Source organism: Chelonia mydas, chromosome 22 (genome assembly GCF_015237465.2).
Source record: "Chelonia mydas isolate rCheMyd1 chromosome 22, rCheMyd1.pri.v2, whole genome shotgun sequence".
Taxonomy (NCBI): domain Eukaryota; kingdom Metazoa; phylum Chordata; order Testudines; family Cheloniidae; genus Chelonia; species Chelonia mydas.
In genome coordinates, this window is record NC_051262.2 from 18,208,068 (window position 1) to 18,233,546 (window position 25,479).

Sequence of the window (25,479 nt, forward strand, 5' to 3'; positions counted from 1 at the left end):
GGCACTGTGGCATGGCCAGACCCACACCCCAGCTCAAGCATGTGCAAGAAACTGTTCAGTGCCTTAGATCTAGATGCTGGGAGGATCTCTCGCAGACCACTTTGGCCTTGGGCTGTAGGATGGCACCCAAAACTTTGAAAATCCGAAGAGCCCAGTGACCCCCGCCAAAAATATAAATACCAAGATGTCTTCAGAAAATCCCCAACGCCTGCTGTTTAGAACAGGACATTTAAACACAACCCAGAGTTTAGGAAGAGCTATCACACCTCCTGCTTCAGGGCATGATCTGACCTCCAACAATTGGGAGTCAGAAAGATCTGGGGGCAGCTGATCTCATAACTTCAGGGTTTCTTGCATCTTGCTCTGAAGCAGCTGGTGCCGGCCACTGTCAGAGATGGGACACGGGCCGAGTTGGCCCATGGGTCTGATTCAGTCTGGCCATTCCCACACCCTTATGTAAAATCATTGTTAAGAGTCACTGCATGCACTAGACGATGCTGGACTGTCTGCATGGGACTGAATTTCTCCCCCTGGCAGGATGGATTGATTTAAATTACGATTTAATCCCCAAGTGGAAAACTGCAATTTAAATAATTGATTTTAATCAACTTTTCCATTTGTACTTCAGTCATTTTCTAAAGCAAGGTGCATTCTCATTGGTTGATATGACCATTAGAATATGTTGATTTACTACTAAATAGAGCCTTTACACCAAATTTGGTACATCTTTTTGCTACCTAGGAGTGGACCTATCACTATATTTATTTATTTAAGCACAGTACATAGCTTAATCTTTTCAGCTTCTTATTAATTACTTGTACATTTTACTATGTTAGAAAATGGTGGGTGAGATATTGCTGATTTATTATATCATATAACTGTTTGCTCATGATTTGTGTCAAGCTGCTTTAGGATGGTAACTGGAATTTAATTAAACACACGTCAGGAAATCAAATTATTTTATTAAACAAAACAAGCTCTTAGAGCAGTACATGACCTACTGTGCCATATTTATAAAAGCTTGATCTCAAAAGTTGGAAATTTTTCCACTGACACTTTCTTTATATAGAAAAGCACCTTTAACTCAAAGTTTTGAGACTCATGGATTCAGCACATTTAATTTTTATCTAAATGTTTTAAGAGATTATAACAAATTGAAGCCTAAACATATCTTGTATCAAATTCAGATTTCACTTTAAACCGGTTTATTTTTAAAAAGAAAGACATTATAATTTAAACAAAAAAATAAAAAAAATCTGATTTAAATACTTTTTTTTTTCAACATTGATTTTTCTCCACCCTGCCCACTGGGCATGAGATGTGCTTTTCCATTCTATTGTAATAGCAAAAGGACCGTTGTCCAAGGGGTGGATAGACCATTTGGTGCGATTTTCTTTTTTCTGTAACTAGCAGTTTTTCATAGAAAAGTCCCTGGCGTGATTCGTTATAGGCCAGTTGGAGGAAATACCCAACTGCTGTTGACAAATTAGCCGCGGAGGAGTGGGCGGAAATTAGAGAAATGTGGAAACAGCAGAAGAGCTGTGGTGTAATGCTGACGCCCCCTCAGACGTCATACTGAGCTCAGCCTCCCAGAGGAAAAACAAGGGTGATAGTGAGACTTACAGAGATCACAGCTTTCTGCTCTCCCAGCTAGGTACATGCGGACAATGCAGGTCCCAGGATGGCACCAGGTTTCTCAGCACTGACAGTGGGGGTTGTGGTGTCCCTCTGCCTGCAGATATATGGTAAGCCATCTTCAAGCCTTAATCAGCAGCCAGTGACTTCCCTACTTCTTAAATACTAATCTAGGGGGTCTCCTGCTCCCTTCCTTCCTCAGCGCCATGATTCACAGCCCAGGGTTGGGGTTCAGAGCTTGGCTAGGTGGGCTGAGGATAGGGGGAAGTGTGTGGAACCTCTTGGATTTTTAATATTTCATTCATATTTATTTGTATCCTTGCTTTCACATGAGATTTTCTGGGTGACACTGGCAGAGCGGCAGGAGGGAAGTCCATCACTCTCTCCTCTAGTTGAAGTACACATCTTCAATGCCTGAAATTCCCATTTGTCCCCGTACATCGTCTGTCTCCATTCGGGGAATGCTAATCTGGACCCCAGTTCCCTATGAACATGGCCCCTTGTCACTGCAAAGACCCTCTGTGAAGTCAGCGTCACCAACCCCCCTGAGCTTTGCTCACTTGTGCTGGCGCACCATGGCTTTGGAAGCAGGTGGTGGGTTAATATTTGTTATTGAACGGCAGCTGCTGCAAAGGAGGTAAACAGGAAAGCAGTAACTGCCGTTAGCTGATAATATTTTGACATTGGACCTGGAAATGTTACAGCTCAGAAGACACAAGGTATTTGGAGTCCAGAGGTCTTTCCCATCCACATAGTGGCAGGATGGCTGGATGCAAGCTGAGAACTAAGTCGTTTGAAGTTTGCAGTTACCCAAGGTCCCAGAGGCAGTCCGTAACTGTGACCAAGGAGGAAATTGAACCCAGGTGTCCTGCCTCTCACTCTAACCACTGGACCAGCCTTCCTAGGGTTTTGTCTAAAGGGTAGAGTCATTCTCAGATGTGTTCCTTCTCTGAGTGTCTTACTTGCCATTGTATCCATGCTTGTACTGGCTACATCAAGGAAGATGATGTCCCTCCATAGCCCACAAATCAAAATACCCAGGACTGCAAGGAGCTTGCAGCCCATCTCAGTTGGATTAAATCAGCAGCAGCTTCAGAAAGGAACAAAGTGACAGGAAATTCTTTCAAACAAATTCCACGGACAGTGTTTTGTCTGGTTAGAAAATCCATTCTCCATGCCCATTCCCTAGAATGCCACTCTCACCTGGTCAAGTCTAGGAGCTGGGTTTCCTCTGGCTGGGATTTTTCTGAAAATATCTCTGCACTTTCCTGCCTTTAGCATAATCTGTCACTAGCAAGTACAGCACTTCTGTGTCATTTCAGATAACTGTCAAGTGGTTCTAAGTTCAGCAAACTAGTGTCAGATAACCATCCCTCAGTCAAAGTGGGGGAAGAGGATAACATCGAACAATTTAATTGCCAAAGCACTGTCAAAATATTAAATAAATATTCTTCACAACACTTCATGGTCCAGGGACTGATCAGGAGACTAGGACTTGTGGATCTGGTTCTATTCCTGGCTCTGCTACTTATTTCCTGGGTGATCTTTGGTTAGTCACTTAACTTCCCTCGGCCTCAGTTTTCCTATCTGCAAAATGAGGATATTGATTAGAGCTGGTCAGGAATTTTTCAGCTAAAGTTTTTATCATTGAAAAATGCAGATTTGTCAAAATTGAAACTATGGTAAAGAGCCAGTTTCAATGAATTTCCGAACTCAGAAACCTGTGAACATTTGTTTACACATTTTCAAAATGGAACCATGGGTTGGTGCTTCTCACCTCTGTTTTTGTTGTTGTTGTTGGTATTAAGGAGAAAAAAAGAAAGAAAAAGGTTTCAGCAAGTTTCTTGCTTGGAGTTTCACTCTGTGGCTTTCCTGTTAGGTGTGGACAGCACCTAATGAATATTTTAAAAGTCACGGCAGGTGTTATGAGGATGAGCTGCTGGCCCCAGGCATTGAGAGTTTAACCGCCAGGGTGCGATCACTGAGAGCTCAGCACTCTGCTTAAAATGTTCTTTCCTTTTCCTTTGAAATGAGCGAGCCTGGGGGCAGTGATGGAGTCAAACAAACGCAGCTTCACACTGAGCCCCCTGGGAGGATTGCGGACACCATACAGTGCAGTAAGAGAGACTAGGGGGTTGTGGACCATATGGCTGGCGTTGCTGTCATGACTCTGTTCATGGGCTACTTATGTGGGGCTCTGAAGCTCAGGAAGGTTCTACTGGGTGGAACGTGGAGCAGGAGAAGACAGAACATGAAAGACAGATGGAGAGAGGGAAAAGCAGAGCAGCTGATGCAGAGATGATGTAGCTGCTCCCAGGGAGGTGATATTTATAGCTATGACCCAATACTCTGCAGAAGCTCCCAGGGGGAGCAGAGTTCATTCCTGTTGTTGTTTGTGGAGAGGGTCTGTGTCTTCTCCATGATAAGTGCAGAGGAGACACTCGCTCGGAGAAGGATGGGCCCTGCTGGAGGATGAGTAGAATGAAAGGGTTGTTGCTTCTAATGCTGGGTTTCCGAGACAGACTGGAACTTCCCCCACATTCCTGTCCACAGTGACATCTCCCCAGGCCCAGCTCTGGAGTGTGTGCTGAGGTGAGCACACCACTGCAATAAGATCACACCCCACAATGCACCTGGACCCCTTGGCTCATCCCCAGGACTGGCCTGCTGCAAACTCTCCCTTTTGATTCCTTCCTGCAGGTGAGAGTCTGTCCCAACCAGGCAAAGTGCGATTTGTTGCTGACATCTTCAACTATGCACTGCACTGGACGCCCGGAGTGAACTACTCCAGTGACACGCTGTATGAAGTGGAATATAAGCTGTAAGTTCCCAGGACCATAGGGAGATGAACTCTCCTCTGAAACCCAAGTCACTTTTGCTTTACACTTGCTCTGATATTTAATGTACACTTGCTCTGATATTTAATGTACAAATCAGTTCACAGAAATCTTGTGTTAACTTTCCAGCAGCCCTAATGGTTCCCACACCCAGAAAACATTTCATTAAGGAATGACATTCTCCCTACAGGTATGGTAAGTCTCCCTGGACGGCTGTCCCAGACTGCACTGGGATCTCTGGGCACTCCTGCAATCTGACCTACCAGATGATGGACACTCAACCACGTTCTCCACGCTACTATGCAAGAGTTAGGGCAGTATCTGGAAACCGCACCTCTCTCTGGGCCAGGACGAACGCTTTTTCCCCAAAAGAAGGTACCTGGGGTTTTTCCATCATTTTCTCTTCTGGACCCTAAAATCCATAGCCACAAAACTGCATCCTGTAAACTTGATTTAGCTGCTAGCAAATATCTTTCACGTGCTTGGTGTCAGAGCTCTGTTTCTGCTTAGCTGGGGAGTTTACTCCTGACCCCTGGTATCTGATTACTCAGGTGCCTAGTCACTAAGTGCTAATAACGACAGCTGCATTCATAAAGCACTCACAGCCCGTGCGCTGGCCACGGTGCTCAAGAGAGTTCATGGCAGAGTCACTGTGCCAGAGTTCATTCTGACAAACTGTTTTGGTTTAGTTTGAACAAACCTCATGTGACAGATGTTAGTCACAGCACTTAATGCACTACTGCCAGGGGTGAGATGCTGGGATGGTGAGGGTGGGCTAAGAACTTGGATAGAATAGAATAGAAGAGTGGCACTTGAAATGCATGTGGGCCGAGAGCTGTTTGACACTGGGCTCCTGTGATTAGAACAAACCTCTCTTAGCGGAACGAAAGAGAAACAATTCTCATGGATTCTGTATTATGTTTTTCCAGCTACTCTGCGTCTATCAGATGTGAGTCTGTCTGTGAGAGACAACACCATCCACGTGAGCGTGCAGCAGCTGATCCTGAGAGTGGGGAACAAGACGGTCTCATACAAAGACATACAAAAGTATGGTAGACAATACAGAACGTATGTCAGGAGGGCGTCAGACAATCTCCAGGTGAGACAGCCAGCACTTGTGTCATTCAGACTCCAGGGGTTTGGGGGGCAGTATTGATGGCCTTCATACTTAGGACTGGTTGAGATGCTTTGAACAAGACATTTTTAAGTTGAAAAATTGCCATGATTTAAACTAAATTTTTTGTTTTTTTACAAAAGAATCAACAATATTGAATTTTTTTATAAACAATAAGTTGTGAGGTTTTCACCAACACTGGCACTGGAATAGATCCCAAATCCGTCACTGGGACATTTTGCTGAGTCGGTTTTCAGTCAATGAGAATGAGCATTTCAATTAAAAATATAAAAGAATTTCACAAAACCCAGAACATTTATGGACCATGAACTGTAAAATGAAAACAACTTTGAAAGAGCAACGGTTTTCAAGAGAAAGAGTTTAAATGTTTGACCTGCTCTAATATGGACAGACAGAGAGCAACATGGGCCAAGGTGTTCTGTGTTCAGACCTGAAGCCAATCCAGGGATCAGGTGCAAGTAATTGTGATGTGTGTGCATAGCACCTAATGGCCACACACTAGAGCAAGGCCCCATTGCACAGACCAGAGTAAGAGACAGATAAGCTCAATAGATGGTTATCCCCATTTTACAGATGGGGCACTGAGACCCAGGGAGATAAGCACCTTGCCTAAAGTCACCAAGGAGGTCAGTGACAGAACTGGCAATAGAACCCAGGAGTCCTGAGCTGCTGCCCCAGGTCCCAGCCACAAGGCCACACTTGCACCCTCAGCTACCTGCACTGTTGGAAAAGTGGGAATCTCATGAGATCAGCTGCTCACTTGAACATCTGGCTATTCCCAAGACATGCCCAAGCCAGCCTGAAAGCAGGCCCACTTCAGACCCAGAACCACAGGGGCCAAATCAGGTGAAAGAACCACCTCCAAATCTCCAAGAAACTCCCCAGGTTCTGGTCTGCAGCCCCAGCCTGGGCCGCTCTGTGCCGGTCACTAGTGCCCAGCCTGCCAAAGGTGACAGTCCTTCTGGTGACTATTTCAGCAGGTGCAGGTGGAGACCAGAGAAGAGTTTGACATCCCCATGCTCCTGTGGGGCGAGGAGTACTGCGTCCGTGTAGAGCCACGTGTCCTCTCCAGGCCAGTCGCCTCCAACATGACCAAGGAGAAGTGTGTCACGATCCCCAAGAAGGACGGTAAATGGACACGCTGGGTCTATTGGTCTTACCTGGGTCTGAGCTCCACCCATCACTCTGGCAGAGCCACTGCTGGATATTTCCCTGCCTGCTCCTCAGCTGCCATGCGGACCCTTAGGGACCATATGCTGCTGACGTATGGTTTGGCAGCTCTTGGGCTGCTCTGACTCACGCCTGGGGTCGGGTCCAGTGCAGACTAGCTCTCGGAGTCAGAGAGCTGTGGCCATATCCTGATGCCTTCCATTCCCCAGATCCTCCTGTACTCCACGTGGAGCTTAGGCACAAGGGAGACTCTGCCCCAGAGAGTTCCCCCAGGAAGGATGCTCTTGAGGTAGCATTCAGCCTCCCCACTCGAGGGACCCCTCCATGACACAGCAGAGCCAGGTGGCCAGCTCTGAAGTCCTCACGACGTTCCCAGAGCCCTGTGGCTGAGATGATTCCCACGCCCTGCGAGATCAGGGGCGCCCAGCCTCTGGGGCCTGCTGCTGCCTGCGCCTAGCGTATAGCAATAGCCACTGCACACAGGGACAGGCGGAGAGGGAGGAGGGGCTGGAGGAATGTGTGTGGGAGGGAAGAAGAGATTGTGATGATATGGCCCTGGAGAATAAAGCTACTGGGGAGCCCCAAAATCCTCTTGCCAGGCCGTATACACCCCCAGAGATCCTCCCGTCACACTTACACAGCTCCCCCCAAGATACTGCCCCTCACACACATACTAGCCCTCCAGAGATCCCCCCTCACACACACACTTGGGGCTTCTGAGATCAGAGGCTCTAGAGATGGACACACCTCGTTTGTCAGAGCCTCAGCCCGGTTCACGTCCCTTATCTCTGCCTATTGCCTGACCGACAATGGCGGCGTGACTCAAGAGCCTGTGCCACAAGGGCGCGCTAACTCCAGTCTTCTGTTCCTTTCCAGAGAGCACGGGGATTATATCCGTCAGCGTTGGCATCTTCCTCCTCGTTTTCTCAGCCACTCTTCTCCTGGGCACTCTTCTACTCTGTGCATATATAAAGCAACCCGTCAGGACACCAGCCATATTGGTAAGCCGACCAGATGCTAATGGCCACATGTGCATCTCTCTGACTCCCAGTGTGCCAGGGTCCCTCTGGCGTATTGTTGCTAAGTGCAGTGGGCAGGCCGATCCCTGCCACACACAGCATCGCTGCTCTGCGTGAGCACAGAGCTTTTCGGTTCCCAGTCTTTGGGAGCCACGTTCTCCAGGAGGCAGGGGCTGACCCAGAATTCAAAGCCCCCGGGTCTAGTTTCAGCTCTTGCCACCAGTCCACACTGCTCATGTTTTCAAAAGGGCCTCTGTTTTCCTGCCCACTTTGCAGCCCCCTGGGCCGAATGGTCAGACATGCAGAGCATGGGTGGCTCCAGAGGGCGTCAATGGGAGTTGGGTGTGCTCAGCACCTCCAAAAGGGGTATCCACTGCTGCAGTGGGTCCACCAGCAGAGCACTGCCCCCTACGGCGAGTGCTGGTGTGGGCGTAGATGTGGGGAGTGAGCCAAGCAACAAACAGAAACAAGTAGAGAATGGGGGAACAAAGCAAGATAACCCATCTTCCTGCTTCTTTCCGTCCCTCCCAGAAATCTCTCCTAAAACCCTCTGGGTCAGAGCACGAGCACTTCCCCTTCGGGGCCAGGGACGTGGTTGTGTGCTTGGATGAGGAGTCAGTCCAGCAACTCTCCATGTGCCAAAAGGACACCATGCAACACAGCAGCACGGACAGCAGCTCCAGCCCTACACAACAGCCACCAGACAAGGGCTGCGTGTTCCTGACCCTCCCTGATGACTGTGAGCGCCTGCTGGAGCCGGAAGGCCTAGCCGGGGGGGACAGCAGTTGCAACAGCACCGACAGCGGCATTTGCCTACAAGACTCTTCCTCTGGCCTGAGCCAGTTCTCGGGCTCAGAGAGCCAGGACTACAAAAGACAGCTGCCAGGGGGTGACGATAGTGGCATAAGCCTGGTGAGGGGTTCCCCGTGCCTGACACACTCCTCCAGCAGCAGGGACTATACATCTGTGGATGAGGGGCAGGACCAGCGTGAAAGAGAGCGTGACTGTTCCCCTCCGGCCAGGGGACTCAGCCAGGAGGCTGTGGAGTTTCGTGGGTACCTGAAGCAGCCGAAGGGTACAGTAGAGAGGCAGCAGGACAAAACTGAGGGACGGCTTCCCACACAAAGCCCTGGCGGGACAGATGTCACGCTGGAGATGGGTTGCTCTGAGCCTGCCCTAGCCAAAGGCTATTTGAAGCAGGCAGCCCCAGAGCTTGCCTGCAGCAATGCAGACTCGGTGCTCGCTGGGGAGTCAGGCTTCCTGGCCTTTACAAGCAGGCTGGAGTGCAGTGGCTCGAGTCTGCTCAACTACGGGGCGCTGGGCATTTCTGTGCCCTCGAAATCCCTCCCTGAGCTCCCCAAGGCGCCCTTTGCATTGGACATCTTCAACACAGACCTGCTGGGCACCCTGCCTCTCATCTCCAGCTTACATTCAAATGAGCGACTCTGCCTGGAAATCGACTCTCGGAGCCTGCTGGGGGCTGACTGCAAGGACAGTCGCCGATAGGCCAGGCTGGGGGGAGTCTGCTCCTGGACTGGAGCGAGGCGTCACATGGGGAGCTGCGAGCATAGCAGGCTCTCTTTGTATGATTTGTTCTTAACTACCTCATGTAGTGGTGTCCCTGGGGGAGCAGCTACTGTGATAAGCTATTGCCAACACCATGAAAGTTGTGCTGATGGGAGCCACATCAGAACTGCAGAGCTGAGGGAGCTGCAGCCTACCCCCCATCCACAGACACAGCCTCCACCAAACAGGGCAGTTGGCCATGACAGAGATTCCCACCCATCCCCATTCAGTACAGAGAACGTGTCTCTTCCCTGCTGGAAACATATAACGTGTCTGTAGGAAGAAAGGGATAGAGGCAGTAAGCTGTATTAAAATTGTGCAGCATTTCTGCATGGACATTAGTCCTGGGGCCCAGAGATATCCTTTCCCTCTCCTCTCTCACGCAAGGGCTGTTAACAGCAAGACCCCTGACATATTTATGAGCGTTGTATATTGACTATTGGAAATGTTTTGCCTCTTTTGTTCAAAGAAATGTTATTTATTTAATTTTTAAATATATAAAAGACAAATGGTGTCATTTATTTCAGTGTATCTTCTTGTGTGTGAGTATTGAAGCTACAGTTGGGTTTTCCCTTCCAGGGATCAGGGAACTGCAACACTGTGCAGTTACCATGCACATGAGAAAGAGAATTTTTAGATCAGAACTGAAGGAACAGGAGCAAGATGGTCAGCTTCTCTCCTGCGGGTCCACATAAGCTGGCAGCAGTGGAATGCAGTTTTCCCAAGTGAATCCTGTAAATTTGGTGTATTCGGTGACAAATCATGAGCAAAAGGCAATGCACCAATTGTCGTGTTTACATCTGAGCAAACTGGGCAACTGGGACGGTTCTCAGGGCACACAGCAGTGAGAGTCACCTTGTGTTACACCCCTTCCTCCTGCAAAAGAGAGACTTGCTGGTGCTTAACTGGGTGTCAGCTCCCTGACCACTCCAGTCTGTTAGCCCCCAAACCATCTCCTCTGGGCTATGCCAGCCCTTTCTTTGCCTTGCAAGTTAACAATATATGCACCCAGTCCCCTTGAAGCATTCCCCTGTAGTGTCCAGACCTTTGTCTGGTGAACACTCACAGTAATACTAGGTTTGCTGTCCCCAAGGGAACAGTGTACACAGCTTGTACAGCTCAACTCTGGATCAGCTCCTATATAACACCACAGCACAGATCCATTTATAGTCATAAGACTAAAACTCTCGCGCCGGTGATTAAGGATGATGGAAACGGGATGGTTACATATAAAACAAAGACTAAACGTCGCAGCTAACCTTCTGTCTAAGGACATTCATCTCACCCCGTTTTAGCCAAGCCTGACTGAGATCCTGTTTTCATGACTATACACGCACTGTCCATTTGCTTCCTCAGGTGCCGGACAAAAGGGGTCTTTCTCCCTTCCCATTATACTCCTCAAAGTTCATTGTCTTCCCTCAGAGACAGGGCAACTGCCTGTGGTTCATTCTCCAGTGTCTTGTCTCCCTCTTGACTGCCCAGCCGCCAGGAGACATCCCATGTAAATAGGGCTTCCATTACAAAGCTCAATTTCCATTCCGACAGAGCTACACCTCCTACCTCCTGGCTGGAAGAAACCTGGTTATTCTCTTTGGTTGGTGACAGCCTTTGAAAGGTATTTTCAGCACCTGTACACAACTCCTTAAATAGCATCCCTCCACACATCTCGCGCGATGAGCATCAGTGTGACATACATTTTTATTCGTGCCCTCACATGACATCATCAATGGACTCAGCCCATGAAAGAGGTGTGCTCGGTGGAGGGCGTTTGTCAGGCCTGGTAGGAGTTGCTGTTACCCAACAGTGAACCCTTTGACAACTGGCTGGGAGGGATTCTTAAGGTCACAGCAACTCCTCTCCCCTCTGAATGGGAGTAATTTTACCTTCACATCACACAGATTTAAATGATGACACAAGCTACAAAGCAATGGCACATCCTGCCCCATTTCCACTCTTCTTCTTACATTTAGAAATGGAAACACAACAAAAGGTCAAAGGGCGTTTTGTTGTGGGTTAAATTAAACTCCTACCAGGGCATTTCAGGAATTCTCCTAGAGTCACCCAAACTTCACAGAAACTTCACTGTGGTTTTTTTCAGTAAAACCGGTTACACAGCTAAACACAGCTGATGAGTAGGACTTTGGAGTAATAAAAAAAAAAAAAAATCGTCCTTATCAGCACATCAGGAAGTTTCCCCTTGTTATGTTCAAGTTTAATTTGCAGCATTTGGCAGAGAGCTGGATGCAACTGTTTCTTTCAGTGACACAGCAGAAGTTCCTGTAATGAAAGGAGGAACTGACCCATCTCAAAGTCCAGAGGAAATTCCACCAGTGGGGCACATTTTTCCATGGTATCAGACAGCTAGAGACGTGAAGGGTGGTTACATCTGACTTTTGCAGGAAGGTGCAACTCGCTCATGCCAGCAGCATTTCTGCCTATTTTTGCCACTTCCAGTGGGCTTACTTCATAATTTAATTCCAGCTCTGGCTAAAGAGAAATGCTAATTAGGGCTCATTTTTGCTAGCACCTTGAGTGGTCTCTTTATGGCAGGTTTCCGCATATGGAAAAGACCCTCCCCTAATGGAATAACGACATAACCATATATACACACACACACACACATCTCTGATATGTCTATCTGTGCCTGCCCCTCAAGTGCTCTCATTTGAGGCCTCCTTTCTTTTCAGCCATCAGGTTGCACTATGTAAATGATTATGCTTACTCTTCCCAACCAACAAGATTGCACATGTGCAAATTCCTTTCAACCAACAGGCTTACAGTATGTAACTAAATGTGGACGCCTTCCAACCAATAAGATTAAAGTATGTACATATTTAAGGGGACCTAGAAGTACAAGGAGAATCTGTGGCTCTGGATAACTTGTGTCCACTGTCCAATGTCCCAGGCCCACCATTCAGCAATGAGCTGTGTGTAGGGTAGCCACCAGAGCAGAGAGAAGGGTGATGGTAAGAGAAGTGGGACAAGGGGACAGGGAAGAGAAGACAGGAAAGGGAGTGGCCTCTGCCATTACAAAGCCATTGGTCCATCAGTCATCGCGCTAGGATAGATGGACAAATTAGGCAGACAGACGTGCGCATACAAACACAGGGGCGCAGCTCTACGCACAGCTGGAATCCAGCTGAGAAACCTGTGGGAGCCCTTTATCATTTAGGAACCTCCCACCCCCAGAGGCAAAGGCGGATATTAGAACCAGGCTTATTCCAGCCTTGTAGAGAATAACCCTGTCTCTCTGGGTCCTCGTACTTCACCATCAGGCTTTCAGTATCCATCTGTTGTCTCTGGTTTCATACTTGGATTGTCAGCTCCTTAGGGCAGGGACCGACTTTTGGTTTTGTGTTTGTATAGTGCCAAGCGCAGTGGGGTCTTGGTCTATGACTGGGGGTCCTAGATGCTACAATGATACAAATAATAAAAATACCAATTTTAAGGAACACTTTTTCCAAGCCAATACCCCGAGGAGTTGTGGGGGAGGCAGGAAGGAGGAGAATTTCATCTGGCCTCACTAATCTGGTCTAAAGGGCTGAACACACTCCCTCTGGCTGGCTCCAGGCCCAGGCTGCTACCAGTTTCTCATGTGCAGGAAGTGAGCAAAAAAGCCACAAGGAGTCCAGCCCCCAGTTGCCGCAGCCAGTCTGTAGCTCTCCAGTCACCTCTCCTTCACTTCTCTAGTCCTACTGTGCTCAGGAGTATTTACACAGCGCCCCCGCCCCACCCGCAGGAAGGGGCCATGAGAGAGGACAGCTTCTTCCCCCTGCCGTGACTTTTACCTGTTCTGTTTCCTGTTGATGTCCCAGCTCAGCAAAGCGGCAGGTCTCCAGCACTCTCAAACTTAGCACCCTCCTCGCAGGCCTTCTCTTGTGGTTGTAGCTCTGCTCCCCTGCAAACCCTGCCATGGAGCTAGTCTGCTTTGATTCTGTTCTCATGCCTTCTGCTGAACTAGACCTTTGCTTTTTCTTTGTGTTTTTCCTTCTGAGAGAACATTTTCCCATACATTGTTCAAAAATCCCTTCCCTTATGCCCTGCCTAACCTGCATGCAATCCGCCTAGGGCACCTACCTGCCTATCAAAACCAAACTGCCACAGGGCACTTTCCTGGGGGGTTAGTTCTGTGTTCGTGGGACAGTTCATTTGTAGTAAGTTAATGGTGGTCACTCTTGCTGATGATGATGACATTTATTGGCAGGTTTGCATTGCACGGCACAAGAGGCACTGTTACAAAAACTCTGCTTATGGCATGTGTCTGTACGAACACCCTGCAGCCCAAAGGTTGCAGAGAATACACAAGTGCACAGAGCAATGAAAGCTGGTTCTGCTGCTCCCTCCCTCAGTGCTGGAGACAATGTCATTGCTTGCAGATTGTCTCCAACTCTAGTCCCTGAGCCTCCTCCCTGCAGTCTGTAGCGAGCTGAACGCCTCTGCGAGAAAGCACAAACGCTCTGCAGCTGGGGACACAAGGGCGCAACCCACAATTTGACACTGCTTCTGGCAACGTAGCTGACAATCACAGATAACATATCCTAATGCCCATACGTTTCCCTAGCAGTCACTGCACTGCACTGCCCACAGTGGGGTGAAGCATGCCAAACCCACAGCCATGACAGTGCAGGGGTAATTTGGGAGTTCCTGCCTCCTCATCCTTTGCTCCAGTGTTTCGACCATGCTTCTCCTGCCGAGGCTGGAGTTTAGCCAGGACGCTCGCTTTCCCACCCCTCTTATTTCAATGCTGTTCTGGTGATTTCCTATTTTGCCAGCAGATTTTGTTGCTCAGACACGCACACCCTATCACACTGCTGCTCACACGTGGGGCATTAGGGGACATTCATGTCCTGAAGAGGGCAACCAGAAAACCACGAACAAGCATTTGGGGCTTTTGTGAAGTATTTGCTTTCGTTATTCATGTTGTACGGCCAAATTTCCATGTTTGTTAATTTACTTCACTAAAGAGGGAAGTTTGTTACAGTCTCATTTTGTACAAGGCATTTTCCCCACCTGTACAAAAATAACTATCAATTTCTGTGGCCCATCAACACATTCTGTAACCTTCTGCTTGTGAGTTTTCTGTGTTCCCTGTTTATTTTGTACCATGCAAAGAGTTCAGCAGAGGGCCCTGCCGCCCTTCTTTCACATGCACGTGCTAACGATGAGTGGGTCTTGCCAGGCACTAGATCCTGGCACGCAAGGAGTTAATTGCCTTTGCCCCAGTGTATTTTGCATGAGTGATTAGTGGTGGAAAGCTCCCAACTCCAGCTCTAAAGTGTGAAAATACAGGTCCCAGTTCCACATAAAATAACAGCATGTGCCCTTCTCTAGCACTGCTCCAGAGAGGATCTCAAAGCGCTCTACGGACAGCAGTGAGCTAAGCCTGGCCATACTGCTGGGGTTATCATCGCCATCTCATGAAGATTCCACAGCAGGAGTCCTGACGCCCAGCCCCCTGCACTAGGCTGCATTGCGTCCCTGCAGGAAACAATTCCACAGCAGAGAACGGTGGGAACAGAATCGCTTTCCTTCCAGCAGCTCCCAAGCTGCACGGGTGGAAGTGCAGTGTGGGGTTCAGCACTGAGGAATCTCCCCAGACTCCAGCCCTGGTGCAGACAAGGGAAGCTGAGGTGTGCACTGGTGTCTCTTATCCCCGTTTCAAGCAGGAGGTAATTGGGCCGGTGCACATGCAGCTCTGCTAGTCTACACTTGTAGCTTGCACTGGGTGCAGCTGCATCAGGGCTCGCTCCCAATACAGACATGGCCAGTGTTTCCCTCCCCACCCCAGGAAGTGGGGCACAGCAGAAGAAATTGAGGATGATATAGTGGATGGAGAAGTTATTTGAGAAACAAAAATTGCAACACTTTCATTTCAGTGGAAATGGAGCATCTGCTTTTTGGGCTCCTTTTCAAAGAAACCGAGAGCCCAGGAATTCCCCCAGCTTTGGTGACCACTCGAAACTAGGAAGAACCCCACACCAAAGCTGAGCTCTGTTGAAAATGTGGGGGAGTCAGACCGGAATCAGAGACTATGATGGTTCCCGTTTACACAAAGAAATTGGCCATCTTATTTTGGGCCTGGGGCAGACCAGATTTGACCCGTGGTCCTAGTGCCTTGCTCCCTGGGCCAGGAGAAGTGGAGAAAGCTGCATCCCTTGGAAGGAGGGAATGAGACTTGCTTAGCCAATCCCATGCCGCTGGAGTCACCAGGACTGTCCCCCTGGGAGCAGGTCCACAAGACTCCAGTCTAGTCCTCCTGGCCTGACATTTGGGTGCTTGGGAAATGGATTCCGGGGGCTGAACAGAGCAGGGTAGGATCCCTGTCAATGGGCAAATGGCACAGCAATAATCCTGAAAATAAAGGGTCTGGGAACAAAATTGCTCAGGGGCATGTTTGATTTCACACCCAGAGAACACCCTGCCACCGGCACCTCTGTATGGGGCAGCCCTGCCTGCAGCCAGCACATTGGCTGCATGTACTTGCCCAGCACGCTCATTAAGAGCAAGCTACTTTGGGCACAGAGCAGTTGTATCTGGACCTGGCCATGGAGAAGGGATAGCACAGCATGGAGCCAATCATAGAATCAGAACTGGAAGGGAACTCGAGAGGTCTAGTCCAGTCCCCTCCACTCATGGCAGGACTAAGTATTATCTAGACCATCCCTGACAGGTGTTTGTCTAACCTGCTCTTAAAAATCCCCAATGATGGAGATTCCACAACCTCCCTAGGCAATTTATTCCAGTGCTTAACCACTCTGACAGTTAGGAAGCTTTTCCTAATGTCCAACCTAAACATCCCTGGCTGCAATTTAAGCCCATTGCTTCTTGTCCTATCCTCAGAGGTTAACAAGAACAATTTTTCTCCCTCTTCCTTGTAACAACCTTTTATGTACTTGAAAACTGTTACCATGTCCCCTCTCAGTCTTCTCTTCTCTTTAGACTAAACAAACCCAATTTTTTTCAAACTTCCCTCATAGGTCATGTTTTCTAAACCTTTAATCATTTTTGTTGCTCTTTGCTGGACTTTCTCCAATTTGTCCACATCTTGCGTGAAATGTGGCATCCAGAACTGGACACAATACTCCAGCTGAGGCCCAATCAGCATGGAGTAGACCGCAAGAATTACTTTTTGTGTCTTGCTTACAACGTTCCTGCTAACACATCCTAGAATGATGTTTGCTTTTTTTGCAACAGGGTTACACTGTTGACTCATATCTAGCTTGTGGTCCACTATGACCCCCAGATCCCTTTCCGCCATACTCCTTCCTAGGCAGTCATTTCCCATTTTGTATGTGTGCAACTGATTGTTCCATCCTAAATGGAGTACTTTGCATTTGTCCTTATTGAATTTCATCCTATTTACTTCAGACCATTTCTCCAGTTTGTCCAGATCATTTTGAATTTTAATCCTATCCTCCAAAGTACTTGCAACCCCTCCCAGGTTAGTATCATCTGCAAACTTTATCAGTGTACTCTCTATGCCATTACCTAAATCACTTATGAAGATATTGAACAGAACCGGACCCAGAACTGATCCCTGAGGGACCCCACTCATTATGCCCTTCTAGCTTGACTGTGACTCTCTGGGAACAGTTTTCCAGCCAGTTTCCAGTGCATTACTTCTCTGTGGATGTGGACAAGCCCCTGCTCCTGGGGCCAGGGGAGGCGCCGCTCCCACATCTCTGCTCCGGAGCAGGAGGGGGAAGTGCTCAGCTGTTACTTTGTGGGCAGCAACTTGGTGCTGGAGAGGAAGTCACTTCCCTCAGACACCATGCCAGACTGAGGCCATGAGCAGGCCTGTGAATGGGGGAATTGAAACAGGAGCCGGGGAAAACCCAGGATTTCCCACCACCCAACAGGCCTCAGTCATGGCAAGGGTTTTTCTGAGGGGAAATCTCAATCCCCTGGACAGGCCTGGGAAAGCTGGCCAACAGCAGGACAAGAGATGGCACTAGATAGACCAGTGGCTGCCTGGCTCCCAGGGAGCAGCCCCACATTCTGCAAGCACGAGGCACCAAGGCCAGTGGGGCTGCAGACCAGCCAATAGCTGCCTATCCTCGTGCCCTCTCCCACCCAGGGACTGCGACACGCCAGGGCAGCATGGTCAGCTGGGCTCAATGTGGACAAACCCATCTGCTTTTCATCCACTCTGGAGGCTTTTTTCTGGGATGATCAGCTGTGCACCTCTGAGCTGGGTGTCACCCGGAGGAGTTGGCGAGGGGCCATTTAGTGCCAGCCATCACTGTGCTGTTACCTGGGGCTCTCCCAGTCCGTCTGTTGGGCCCACCTCATTTCTCACGTGATCCTAAGACAGCAGGCTCCTCAGGGCAGGGACCGTCTCTGTCCTGCGTCTACAGCACCTAGCAGAGCCCTGATCCACAGCATGGGGCCCTGCGTGCTACCAGGATACCAATCATCAGCAGTGAGAAGTGGGACAAGGAGATTTTTCCACTGGGGAATGTAGGGAGCTTCCCAAAAGCCACCCACCCACCAGGTTGTAATGACTATCAGCCACTGAAGAGCGTGGGCCTAGCACAGGGAGGACAGGGATGCTTTCTCTTATCAGCCCTAGTGACCCAAACCAGGCTGCTGTCTGAGCACCAGTGCCAGGGATGGAACCAGAGCCTGGTGAGAAGCTGAAGTCCAGCCTGTTACTTGCACCGCATTGCTGCTCTGATTCCTTCTTAGCCGCACACACAAGCTAAGGCGGCCACGTCCCAGCCCAGTGAGGATGGACAGAGAGACAGTGCATGTAGTGGATAGCAGTATCCTGAGCAAAGACACAGGGAAACGGATATTGCTCACACAACCACCTCTGCAGAGCCAATGACCTGTCATGAAAGAGGGGAAAGGTTAGGTTCCCAATACACATGTATTTCTGGCAGGCAGCAATGCCTTGGGGTGCTGGTGGGAAAGGGCTCTCCTTGAGAATGCTGAATTGGGGTGAAATGGACAGGCTGTCTGGGTACAGAGAGGCAGGTGTGTCCAGTCACAGAGGACAAGCCCATTTCCCAGCTGTGTACCTGACACCTGTTCTCATGTGTATTCACTGGGTGTTTTCAGCAGCAGTGGGGCTGATGAAAGAGGGAGCTCCAGCTGCTTGCTCTTCTGGCCCAGTGGCTGAGGGCCCACAGATCGCAAGGCCTGTCCTGTGCAGCCATTTAAGGGGACAGTGAGTTGAGGGTGGGCTGTAATATTTCATGAAAAAGCAAGAGCCAGGTACAGAGCTGCCCTCTCCCACCCTGACTCACCTGGCCTGGGCCAGGGAGCACGGCCCCTCCCCAAAGCCCATGCCTATGATCAGAGGGGAAGGCAGGAGAGGAAAGCAGACTGCAGAGAAAAGAGCTGCAGGGGAAAGGGGACTGCCCCACCCAAGGTTTATGAGTGGCACACGCCTCCCCAGTTTCAAAGAGACTTTTTTATGTCGCAACTGAATCAGACTGAGATTCTTCGGAAGGTCTGAGATAAAGACGCCCACGGCTAATGATCAGCCGCCCCTGCTCCCTGCCCTGGAGGGAACGAACCGCTGCAGCCTCACCTTGCAGCGTCAGTACCTCTGGCTTTGCAGCGTCACATGTTCCTGTCATGGAACCGCATGTAGCCGCTTCCCATGTCGCTCATGGAGCCGCTGACTGTGAACGGCGGGGCCAGCTCCACTTCCACAGGCTTCAGGCTGCTAAAGGGAGCCAGAGAGAGGCAGATGCCTGATGAAGCCGCTCCAGGACCTTAATACACACACACGATCTGTCTGTACCAGGGGCTGCGTTGACAAGTCCTCAGAAGCCCAAGTGCTGCAGATAGTTATCCTGGATGGAGCAGACTCGAGCCACCTGTGTTACAAGCAGAAGTGCCCCGACAGGCCCCAGCATCCCATCCCTGGAATCTCCATCTCAGGCTGAGGGGCCCCATGTCACCCAGATGCTACAGATGTGCTAGTCCAGAGGCAGAGACCCGACCCCACCTAGGGTTTGGGTCTGAAGCTGAGTCAGCACTGGGCTTGGCTCTGGAAGCTGAAATCTGGAAGCTGTTGGCATGGGGCTGCAGCCCCAAATGCAGCTCCCACCAGTCAGCGAACGGCACTGCGTCTGGGCTGCTGCCTGACACAGGCAGGCACGAGGCGTGTTTAGCAGAGTAATGGACCCTGCACTTCTGTTCCCGCCCCGCTCCTGGGACACTCACAGAAAAGGCAAGAGCAGGAAGAGCCCAGCACCTCCTCCAAGCCTAACTCTTCCACCGAGCACCGGGCAGAGACACACAGATGCACTGGCCACTCCTCCCCCCAGAGCATAACCAGGCTCTCTGACTCTGCCTAGTGAGAGCGATGATGGGGAGCTGTCCTCCTCTGGCTGGCTTAGCAGATAACACTGGGGAAAACTGCCGAACTACCCCACTCCTGCCCCGAGGAGAGACCTGAGGCAATTCACCACACACGCCTGCCAGCGGGCATTAAATATACTCACCGGATGTGATACAGGTTGAAAACAAAATTAGGGCCTGGGCAGGAAAAAAGGGAGAGAGGAGAGGAGACCGTTAGGGGGATGGAGAAGGGCTGCAGCCTGCAGACTACACAATGCACCCCTATCCACGGCATGGAGTAGCTACAGGGCACTAGGAAGCAGTAGGTGAGAATTGCCCGTTCCTGGCCTGCACTGTCCTGACTTGCCTGCTTTGTGCGTCTCGCTGCATATCAGATAGCGAGAGCGAACGGTGTCCACAGACCCGGACAAGGGGCGTGGCGATGTGTGGAGGGGAGCTCCCTAGGCACAGACAGACAGTGACCCCTCCACTCCAGAACCCTGCCTGCCTCAAGCCCCATTCTAACCACCCTGCAGACCCCATTGCCCGTTAACCCAGGGCGGTCCATGCTCCTGGACAAGCTGAGCTATGGGAGCTCTGGCTTGACCTCTGGGTGTCTGGCATCACACACAGCAGCTCCCTGGGGATGATCTACCCAACTGAGGCTGTGGCCACGAGGCTGCTAACTCAGACCAGAGGCCATTTGTTCCTCGCTTTCCCTCACTCTCTCCCTCGGTGTGGCTAAAGGGACAATAAGGGTAGCACAGTCCGTGTATTTGTGGACACAACGGGTCAGCCCCACAGCCGTGTGTGCCATCGCACACTCTGAGCAAAGCACGAGTTAACAGAGCAACTGCTGCTCTCAGCGCGGGGTGTAAATTAGTACAGAGGGCAGGAACCTTTAGCTCCCCATTTACCTGCAAAAGGCCTCTCTGGATAATGGAATGGGTAAACGTGCCATTGGTGCAAATGTCAGTGCTGATTTACACCAGTTGAGGATCTGGCCCTGCATTCTGGCTGGGCCGGACAGTGCCCCAAACATGCAGTTCAGCACCCCTCCTAAGGAGCCCGATGACTCAAGGCCTTTGGTCTCTAGCTCGCAGACACTGACCCAGGGGGTCCCTTGCTCCCGCCAGCTTGCTCTAGGATGGTCCCAGCCTCTAACTGCCAGCTGTCCTGCCAGGCGGGGCCAGGAGCTCATGCCAACCAGGGCAGCTGACTGGCATGAAGTGGAGGCTGTGCTGATTCACCACGTTCAGCCCCTCTGGCTATCCGCAGCACCAGCCTGGTTTGCCTTTGTCTGAAAACAAGCCATGCTGTTGTCCTGGATCCTTGCTAGTTGGTGAAATTGCGCGTGGAGGCTCTCTGTGGGGATAGATAAAGTCCAGGAGTTTCTCTGCTCTGAAACCTTTCAGGTTCATTTAACCCTGCCCCTTTTCTCTGGTCCAGGCCAGGCAGGTGTGCTATTGACAGGCATTGCTCCAGCATGCAGCACTGGGACATTCTCGAACAGACTGAAAATGGGCTCCGGCTCCGGGAGCTCAGCTGCTTTCAAGGCAGGCTGGTAGGGTGCCCAGGGCCCTGGCTGGGGCTCATGCGCGCTGCATGAGTGGGGAGCTAGCGGACTATAGGAGTTCAGCTCCTCCCTTTGTGTGCTGGTCTGAGTCACCGGGAACAGCCACAGAGCTTCCCAAAGCCGAATGCACCCAGCGCTCCTCTTGGAACAGCTGCACTGGCCTCTCCTGACGCACTTTGGAGGCCGCACCCTGGGATCACACAGAGAGGCAGCCCTTCGAGAGCTAGGGTTCCACTCAGGGAGTCTTTGGGATTCAAGATCTGAAAAGCCAAGCTCCCGTCTGCTCTGCATGGGCACTAAAGATCCAGCTTTGCAAGACAGAGCTGGGTGCCCTGGGGTCTGTCCAAAACCTCCCACCTCCATAACATCCTGGCTGATGCTGGGTGCTGCTTGTCTGCTGCCTCCTCCCAAGACTGGAGCAATTCCTGCCCACAGGTAGCTTGTTGTGCACACGGGAAATGGCAGGTGCTGTCCACCATTCTGAGTCCGAGAGCATCATGCAGCAGGGGACAGACGCCGGATGCTGCGCTCCTGGCCCTAGTCTCGGTGGGACAAACGCTCCCTGTCTCACTCAGCAATGCCCGGCAGCACAGGGACTCACCAGCTGTGCCACACAGCTGGCTTGGGTCTGGCACTGGAGACACAAATGTAAAATCCTTGTGCGGGGTCCCGCGGGAGCCCCTTCTCTGACCAGGGCACTGTCCCATCAGCAGCTCCCATTGTCTCGGGGGCAGCCCTGGCTCAGAGTCAGACATGGGACCGTACATGGAGATGTTCAGAGGGGACTGTGGTAGCTGTGACCTCTGCTAAAGGCTCAGTATCTGCCTCTGCCTAAGGCCTTCTCCACTGGCCCATACTTACGACGACAGCCTGGTCCTCTCAGGTACCACTTGAGAACGGTGTAGCCAAAGATGCCCAGGAGCAGCAAGGCCAGGCTGATGCCCAGGATAAGCCCGAGGATGCTGATGGGCTCGATTCCTGCAAGTCAGAAACAGGACATGCTCTGCCAAGGAACATTCCCAAGGTGCTGGGAGGTGACCTGGAGCTCTGGTGCTCAGTGCTGCAAGGAGATGGGTCCCGGAGACTGGGGTGGGCTACAGAGCCCTTCCCTGCCAGGTCACCGGCTGCGCTGTTCTTCTTAAGGCATGGTGAGATTGTGCACGGCACTACTGCTATGTAGACAATACTTAACATGGCACAGTGGAGCCAACCCTCTGGGGCTTCTTGAGTCTCAGGGATCCAGGGTTGTTCTTAAAGCCCCAGCTCTTGGAGTCACAGGATTGTGGGAGAATCCCAGCTTTCATTTTTAAAGAAACTAAGTCCTCTCCTGTCTGACCACCCCCCACACCCACACCCCCACTGGCTCAGTGGGTCCAGGACAATGATCCTTGAATATCATAGAATCATAGAATATCAGGGTTGGAAGGGACCTCAGGAGGTCATCTAGTCCAACCCCCTGCTCAAAGCAGGATCAATCCCCAATCAAATCATCCCAGCCAGGGCTTTGTCAAGCCTGACCTTAAAAACTTCCAAGGAAGGAGATTCCACCACCTCCCTAGGTAACGCATTCCAGTGTTTCACCACCCTCTTAGTGAAAAAGTTTTTCCTAATATCCAACCTAAACCTCCCCCACTGCAACTTGAGACCATTACTCCTTGTCCTGTCCTCTTCTACCACTGAGAACAGTCTAGATCCATCCTCTCTGGAACCCCCTTTCAGGTAGTTGAAAGCAGCTATCAAATCCCCCCTCATTCTTCTCTTCCGCAGACTAAACAATCCCAGTTCCCTCAGCCTCTCCTCATAAGTCATGTGTTCCAGACCCCTAATCACTTTTGTTGCCCTTCGCTGGACTCTCTCCAATTTATCCACGTCCTTCTTGTAGTGTGGGGCCCAAAACTGGACATAGGACTCCAGATGAGGCCTCACCAATGTCGAATAGAGGGGAACGATCACGTCCCTTGATCTGCTGGCTATGCCCCTACTTATACATCCCAAAATGCCATTGGCCTTCTTGGCAACAAGGGCACACTGCTGACTCATATCCAGCTTCTCGTCCACTGTAACCCCTAGGTCCTTTTCCGCAGAACTGCTGCTGAGCCATTCGGTCCCTAGTCTGTAGCGGTGCATTGGGTTCTTCCGTCCTAAGTGCAGGACCCTGCACTTATCCTTATTGAACCGCATCAGGTTTCTTTTGGCCCAATCCTCCAATTTGTCTAGGTCCCTCTGTATCCTATCCCTGCCCTCCAGCGTATCCACCTCTCCTCCCAGTTTAGTATCTGCAGCAGTGACACAGGGTATCTGGTAGGAATACCCTTGGCTCCCTGCTTGTTCCCTATGACTCCCATGGAGAAGCAAGAGTCTCCTCTCCATGCTGGGCCTCCCCACCCCTCCTTTATCTTGTCTAGTTAAACTGTGAGCTCATTGGGGCAGGGACGGTCTCTCACAGCACCTGGCACCATGGAGCCCTGGCTCAACCACGGCCTCTCAGCACGCCCGTCATACGCACCGTGCTGCTAAGGAGGGACGGGAGCTTTGGGAGACGGGAGCCCAGCACTGGCAAGTGCAAGGCGCCATGTTTGCTTGCAGCTCCCCCACGTTCACCCCAAAGGCAGGAGTGGGATGGGGATATTTGCAGGTGTAACAACCCCCGTGCTGGAAAATTGGCCCGGGAAGGGAGTGTGACGTCTCCACAGTGAGTCTGGGCAGCGTAGGAGACTCTCTGCCTTCAGTCTAAACAGGAAGCTGCACTGGCCATAAACAGGATTCCTCATTCCGCAGGAGCAGGACCCAGGAGCTGCCAATTCCTGGCTATTCCCGGCCTACATTTACCGCCAGGAGGTGACCGGGTTTGACCTCGGCTCTGGGCGGCCCGAGGATCCCCTGGGCTCAGGCTGCTCACTCACATCTCTGCAACTCCTTCCCGGCATGGCCAGGCCCTGCTGCACCTGGCTGAGACTGGGACACGGCCATGGGGAAGGGCCTGGTGCTGAGCCCAGATAAGGGATGTCCTGGCTGGATGGGGGAGCAGCAGGGAGGGCAAGGATTGTGGGGCCCCCATATCAGGGGGCAGAGCCTCCTTGCCCCGCACAGTACAGCATGCAGCCTTGTGGGGTCCATGGATTCCCCTGGCCCCTCTGTCCTCATGGGCGCTCATTCAGAGGGGTGAGCCTGCCCTTCCTGGGACAGGCCCCTTGCCACGCCCATGGTCCGGCCATGGGAGAAGGGCCGGGAGCACGTTTAATTTGCATTTCAATCAACACAAGTTAGCACAATTTGTCTGTCAGCCTGAGTCTGCACGTTTCGGCCCAAACAAGTCAGCTCCAATCCTGCCTGCATGCCCATAGCCCAGGGCAGGAGCGGTACCTGCTCCCTCCCTCGCCCCGGACAGGGCAGTCACAGGTCCGCAGCACAGGGGAAGCAGCCAGTGGTTGCCTGCTCTCCTCTGCTCCCCAGCAGCCCCCGTGGCCAAGGCTGCTCAGTCTCCGGCAGGTTTACGAGAAGCGGGAAGGTGAGGCGAGAGTTGTGAAAGCACAATCATCATGGGGGGCGACAGGGGCTAGAGACAAAACTCCAGGCTGCTGCAGCAGCCTCTGAGCCAGCCCTGGACACACTCAGATGTGTGGGGCAGAGCTGCCCAGTGTTTCGGGCACTGGGCCCCCTGCGCTCTGGGGAGGCTCCTGGGTCCACCTGGGATTCAGCCCCTTTGCTCAGCTTCACCGCACCGCCCCCAGGAGCCAACTGGGGCCCTGCAAGCGTCAGCGGCTGAAGTCTGGGCCTGGCTGAGGGCCCCCCTGGACTACCTTTCACTGCCACTCTCAGCTTCAGCAGGGCCTAACTCCCCCCACGGCTCGGTTCCTGGCATAGGAAGCCAGACCCAATGCGTTAGGGCATATGTAGGGCAGCTCCGTGATGCATCAGTCCCCTTAGTGCAGCGAACAGCAGCGTGTCTCCTTGGGCAGGGCAATTCCTGAGCAGCCGGCACCCTCTAGCGGCCATGTCCTGCTGTGCCAGTGGAAGTTTTACCCACCCTGAGAATCGAAGGAGCCCCAGGCCAGCCACGCCCCACCTCGATGCTGTCCCGTCCCATCCCCACTGCTCTAATGTCCCTCTCGCCCCCGACTCTGAGGGCACCATCCTGCTGCGGGGCTGGGGGCACAGACATGGAGTGGGGGGACACGGGCAGGGCACTGGGGCCCCTGCAGCAGCCCTTTGATAAAAAACGCCCCTGCAAGCAGAAGGGGGAGC

The 25,479-nt window shown here is 51.5% G+C and overlaps 1 protein-coding gene and 1 long non-coding RNA gene across 2 annotated transcripts in view; one reads left to right on the plus strand and one right to left on the minus strand.

Annotated features, from left to right (window-relative positions):
* The first annotated feature begins 1,571 nt into the window (after positions 1-1,571).
* On the plus strand, positions 1,572-9,883 carry IL10RA (interleukin 10 receptor subunit alpha). Its single transcript, XM_027824816.3, has 7 exons — positions 1,572-1,745; positions 4,336-4,456; positions 4,663-4,847; positions 5,402-5,571; positions 6,585-6,735; positions 7,654-7,778; positions 8,328-9,883. The coding sequence occupies exons 1-7, from the start codon at positions 1,682-1,684 to the stop codon at positions 9,300-9,302; spliced, it is 1,791 nt and encodes a 596-aa protein (XP_027680617.2). The 5' UTR covers positions 1,572-1,681; the 3' UTR covers positions 9,303-9,883.
* The window catches only part of LOC122463550, a 35,304-nt gene continuing 19,704 nt past the window's right edge, over positions 9,880-25,479 (minus strand). Inside the window, exons 2-5 of the long non-coding RNA XR_006287018.1 lie at positions 22,096-22,212; positions 19,823-19,856; positions 18,901-19,038; positions 9,880-18,193 (exon numbers count right to left, since the gene is read on the minus strand). This is a non-coding gene — a long non-coding RNA (uncharacterized LOC122463550). The remainder of the gene's footprint in view (positions 18,194-18,900; positions 19,039-19,822; positions 19,857-22,095; positions 22,213-25,479) is intronic.